At 38.2% G+C, this 5812-nt stretch overlaps 1 protein-coding gene across 1 annotated transcript; it reads left to right on the top strand.

Moving 5' to 3' along the window:
• Positions 1–227: 227 nt before the first annotated feature.
• Positions 228–1003, top strand: LOC106084933 (adult cuticle protein 1). The gene is made up of 2 exons (XM_013248902.2): positions 228–337; positions 400–1003. The coding sequence occupies exons 1-2, from the start codon at positions 332–334 to the stop codon at positions 751–753; spliced, it is 360 nt and encodes a 119-aa protein (XP_013104356.1). The 5' UTR covers positions 228–331; the 3' UTR covers positions 754–1003.
• Positions 1004–5812: the final 4809 nt, after the last annotated feature.

The following is a 5812-nucleotide window of genomic DNA, read 5'->3' on the forward strand; positions in this document are numbered from 1 at the left end:
TCGTAAACAATGTTAAGTCGATAAAAAAAACAAAACTCTTTTGAGGTAGGTTCTGTGAAACTGTAATGAAACAAAATTGACATAATACTCGTAGTTTCTTTCAGAAAGACGCATATTGGATTTTGCTTATTTAACCCTTAAAATGGAATTGTGTAAGAACTCCATGCTTCTATCAACCTTGAAAGAGAAATACTTCTTTCCTCAATGAAAGCTATTGGAGTGTTCTAATTTCCATATAAAAATAAGGGCGTTGCTGGATGTAAAGTCAGAATAGAATCTGGGTTCGAACAATCAACACAGCTTAGTTTTCTGCAAAATACAAAACGACAACATGAAAGTGAGTGTGGCATGTAAATCCTGTCAAATACTTAGCTAGATAATGCCGTATTCTTATTTCAGTTCCTTGGCGCTGTTTTGTCCACCTTGGCCTTAGCCTTGGGTGTCCAATCTTCAGTACTTCCAGTGTTCACAGAAGTTGCTGGCGGAGGCCTATCCTACACTGCAGTCTCTTCTCCTGTCCTGCCTTCCCCTTGGGCCGCATGGCCACATGCTGCTGTTGCCGTTCATGCCGCTGTACCTAGTGTCGCTGTGCATGCTCCAGTCGCTGTACCCGCTCCCGCACCCGTTGTTGTTCCTGCTGTTCAAGGCTCGTATGTGGCTCAAACTCGTGGGGCCGTACATACCGCACCTTTAGCTGGTCACGTCAACTCTGTGGCTAATGTTAATTTAGCTCCTGCTCCCGGAACTCTCTAAAGTGTTGTGTTCGAGACCATTGGATTATTCTTTGGAATTTACTGCAGGGTACACTTAGCAACTTAGTTCAAACTGTCAGCAACCTTCATACTACCATAGTTAATTATGCACGAACTGTTTCCATTATCACATATTTAAGAATTTTGTTCGCCATTCCTTATGATTTCATCTACTTTCTGCTGTCATTACTAGTTTCTTTTCCTGTGAATAAAGCAATTACTGTCAAAAGTAAATAAAATACTAAAATATAGTTTTTTTTCTTTAATATTGGTTTCTAACTTTATCTAAATCATCTTGGAAGGGTATAAAAGTATATCCACAGTCTTGTCCATGTAAACATGTCCGTCACATCATCTGTCCGTCAAAAATACAATTATTTTTCGATTAAGTGCGGCTTAGTCATCGATGGGGCTCATTAACAAAATCAACCTCTTAGGTTGAAAAGAGGGTGCGTATATTAATCCGCTCCATGCAACTATGGACATACACCTAAGCCAGCAATCTGCTTGTTGTGCGCTCTAAATACTAAACAAGTAAAAGCGTGCTAAGTTCGGCCGGGCCGAATCTTATATACCCTCCCTCCGGATAAGAATTGCGCACGCTAGAGGCTCAAGAAGTCAAGACCCAAGATCAGTTTATATGGCAGCTATATCAGGTTATGGACCGATTTGAACCATACTTGGCACAGTTGTTGGATATCATAACAAAACACGTCGTGCAAAATTTCATTCCAATCGGATAAGAATTGCGCACTCTAGAGGCTCAAGAAGTCAAGACCCAAGATCGGTTTATATGGCAGCTATATCAAAACATGGACCGATATGACCCATTTACAATACCAACCGACCTACACTAATAATAAGTATTTGTGCAAAATTTCAAGCGGCTAGCTTTACTCCTTCAGAAGTTAGCGTGCTTTCGACAGACAGACGGACGGACGGACGGACGGACAGACGGACGGACATAATCTGAACTGATTTCGAACAAACTGCTCACATACTGTGACAGTCGTCGAGCAAAGCGTTGTACGAAATTTTGGGAAGATTGGTCAATTAATGCGCTTGCAGTGGCTTTAGAAGTGAAAATCGGGGATATATATATATATATATATATATATATATATATATATATATATATATATATATATATATATATATATATATATATATATATATATATATATATATATATATATATATATATATATATATATATATATATATATATATATATATATATATATATATATATATATATATATATATATATATATATATATATATATATATATATGAGAGCTATATCTAAATCTGAACCGATTTCCATGAAATTCACCACTGAAGTGGAAAATCATAAAAAAAATTCCTTCCCGCCAAATTTCGAGAGAATCGGTTAACAAAGGACCATTTTATTGCATTATTACTGAAAAACGGGCCAACATATATATGGGAGCTATATCCAAATCTCAACCGATGTTTTCCAGTTTCAATAGGCTTTGTCTTTAAAACCAAATTTTAAGATGATCAGATGAAAACTGCGACCTGTACTTTGTACACAAATTAACATGGACAGACAGACGGACATAGCTGAACCGATTGCTTTGAAATTTTCACAGATTGTGTAGGTTGGTCCAATAAAAATAACAATAATAAAAGTTGGGCCCAAGTACCAGGGTGGCCGCCCCAGCCCCAAAACCCCTTAAAATAGTTTTATTTGACGATCATGACAATATGGGACTCAAATAAAAGATATTCGGGTGTAGATTACGAATATGGTCAGGTAGTAGGAATGGGCTTTATAATTTATTGATAACGGAAGGGGGCGGGCACTCTACCGTTACCCTAAAATCAAAAGTGGACCGACAAGGACAATATGGGTATCAAATGAAAAGTATGCGGGAGTAGATAACTAATCTGGCATACAAATTCATATCGAAGTATAAGGGGTCACCCCACCCCCACAAAAACACCCAAAATGGGCACATTAGCCAATCACGGGTATATGGGACTCGGTTTGTTTGTTCCGAATAGACTGTAAACGGCAGAACCGAATTTCTCGAAATTTTCGCATATTGTGTTGGTTGGTCTGGAAGGAAACATAGGCTTCATAAATTTTCGGTATCGAAAGGGGGACGGACCCTGCTCTTTATGCCAAAAACACAACCCAAAATCATAAGTGGACCGATGGGGACAATATAGGTATCGAATTGAAAGGTATTGGAGAGTAGAAAGTTGGTATTAAAATATCAGTTTAAGTACCCGTCGGGTCGCCCCAACCCCAAAACACCCCCAAACAGACATATTGGACGTTCATTTTAATATGGGGCTCAAATGAAAGGTATTCGAGAGTAGATTTCGAATCTGGCGTACAAAATCAGATGGAATATATAGGGGCTCACGCCACCCCTCAAAAACGCCATTAGACCGATTATGACTATATAATACTTGGCTGAACTGGTTTTCTTAAAATTTTCATAGATTGTGTACGTTGGTCTGCAAGGAAACATAGGCTATATTATTTTTAGATATCGGGTGGTGGCGGACCCTCCACCTTACCCCAAAAACGCCACCTATATCCGAAAGTGGTACGATGGTCACAGTAAGGGTATCAAATGAAAGGTATTGGAGACCAGAATACGAATATGATATTAAAATTTGTGTCCCAGTACCAGTACCCAAACTCTTCTAAACAGATATATTCGAAGTTCATGTCAATATGAGACTCAAATTAAAAGTATTAGGCAGTAGATTACAAATATGGCATAAAACATTAGGTCCAAATAAGGGGTGATCGCCTCCCTAAAGCACCCCCTAAACTGAACTTCATTTCAGTTAAGAATAAAGAACGAATTTGATATCTATTTTCAGTGCAAAGTGCCGGTGGCCGCCCCAGCTCCAAAATACCCTCCAAACGGTTCATATTTACCGGCCATGGCAATATCGGCCTCAAATTAAAGGGATTTGGAAGTGCAGCACGATCTTGATATCCATATTTGAGTCAAAATGTCTGAAGTGCCATCTCTCCCCTAAAGAATAACATTGCCATAACATAACAGGAACCGAGAAGGAACAAATTCTCACATATCAATGAGTGCTTTCCGATTCAAGTTTAAACTTAATGATGAGGGACCTTTCCTTATAGCCGAGTCCGAACGGCGTCCCTCCTTGGAAAAAATTTTTTTAATGACCATGCATGGCATTGTACCTCGCAAATGTCACCAACTCTAAGAGGGGATAAAAACCGCTTCGTCCGATGTTAGGCTACAATGGCACGAATTCGATATCCGCATTCAGGGCGAAGTGTGCCCACCCTAAAAAGATATAAGAGAGTTAAAGAAGGCGCTGCGGAGCGGGCCCAGTTGGCTAGTTCCCCATATAAAGCGATGCCAGGGTTTAACTTCTGAGTCTCTAGAAGCATCAACTGATTAAGCTAAGGTTTGACATTATACTCCACTAAATGTTATTTAAAGCTTAGTTACAAATTCTTAGATTTAAATTTTAACTCTGCATTGCTGCAAACAATTTTAATTGTTTTAAAGCTCATTCCACTGTATGTCGGTCAAGCGAACTGACATACCAAATCTAAATCAGGGAGTGTTCTTGTGTCCATTATTACGGTATATGCTTCCCCTTTTTGAAGTTGTAACAATATGCAAATTGTTGGTATGCTCTACCAAACAAGTACAGAATCACATTGGCAGTGTAGAATATAATTATTTGTATAACATGTAATAGCTCACAATTAAAACAAAAGTGGACATTCGATCGTATTAATTGGCACAGCAACAGACATTTTCAATTTTTTCTGTACAAAAAAAAAACCAAGGTCGATGTTCAAGGCTGACTTGTGGCCACACCTTATATCCGTGCCAAAGAATAAGCTTTGGATTTTTAATAACAACTTACAAGATTTATTCATATAAATATAATTGAGTTTTTTCAGTCTTTCAAAATACAGTATGGTCGGCATTGTATTTGTGATACAACTTTTACTGTCTACGAACTACAATATATGAAATTCAATGATAGCAGTTTAGAGCATATTTTTTAAAAATGATAGATTACATGATACATCTTCTCAGGAGAAATTGAACAATAACAAACAAAAACTGCCAATAACAATGATCTGTAGCTTCTAGCTCAACTAACCGACTAGTAGAATCATATATGCAAAATATGGTTCAATAATTTTGCCAAATTCAAATTTGCCCATGAACATTCCACTATGGAACAAGGCCAAACTGCTCACATATCAATGAGTGCAGTCCGATTCAAGTTTTAAGCTCAATGATAAGTGGCCTCCTTTTATCGCCTAGTCCGAACGGAAAGTCGCAGTGCGAAGTTTTACATGGCTGCTATACGAAATGGTACAGTACCTCACAAATGTCGCCAACAAACTATCGCTGATAAATTCTCGCAAGGATTCGAACCCAGGCTTCAAGCATCGTAGGCGAACATGCTAACATGCTCTGCGCTATAGAACATGCTCTGCGCTATAGAGGACTCCTGTTCAATTATTATATACTCCACCATTGGATGGAGGTATACTAATTTCGTTATTCTGTTTTTAACACCTCGAAATATGCGTCGGAGACCCCATAAAGTCATATCATTTTAAGTCGATCTAGCCATGTCCGTCCGTCTGTCTTTCGAAAGCACGCTAACTTTCGAAAGAGTAAGGCTACCCGCTTGAAATTTTGCACAAATACTTTTTATTAACGTAGGTCGGTTTTGGATTGTAAGTGGGCAATATCGGTCCATGTTTTGATATAGCTGCCATATAAACCGATTTTGACTTCTTGAGCCACTAGAGGATAAAAATTCTTATTCGATTTGGCTAAAATTTAGCACGAAGTATTTATTATGACTTCCAACAACCGTACTGAGTATGTTTAAAATCGACCCATAACCAGATATATCTGGCATATAAACCTATCTGGGTCTTGAATTCTTCAGCCTCTAGAGGGCGCAATTATCATCCGATTTGGAAATTTGAAATTTTGCTCAACGTATTTCGATATGTCTTCCAACAACTGTGCTAAATTAGATACAAATCGGTC

Source organism: Stomoxys calcitrans, chromosome 3, assembly GCF_963082655.1.
Source record: "Stomoxys calcitrans chromosome 3, idStoCalc2.1, whole genome shotgun sequence".
NCBI lineage: Eukaryota > Metazoa > Arthropoda > Insecta > Diptera > Muscidae > Stomoxys > Stomoxys calcitrans.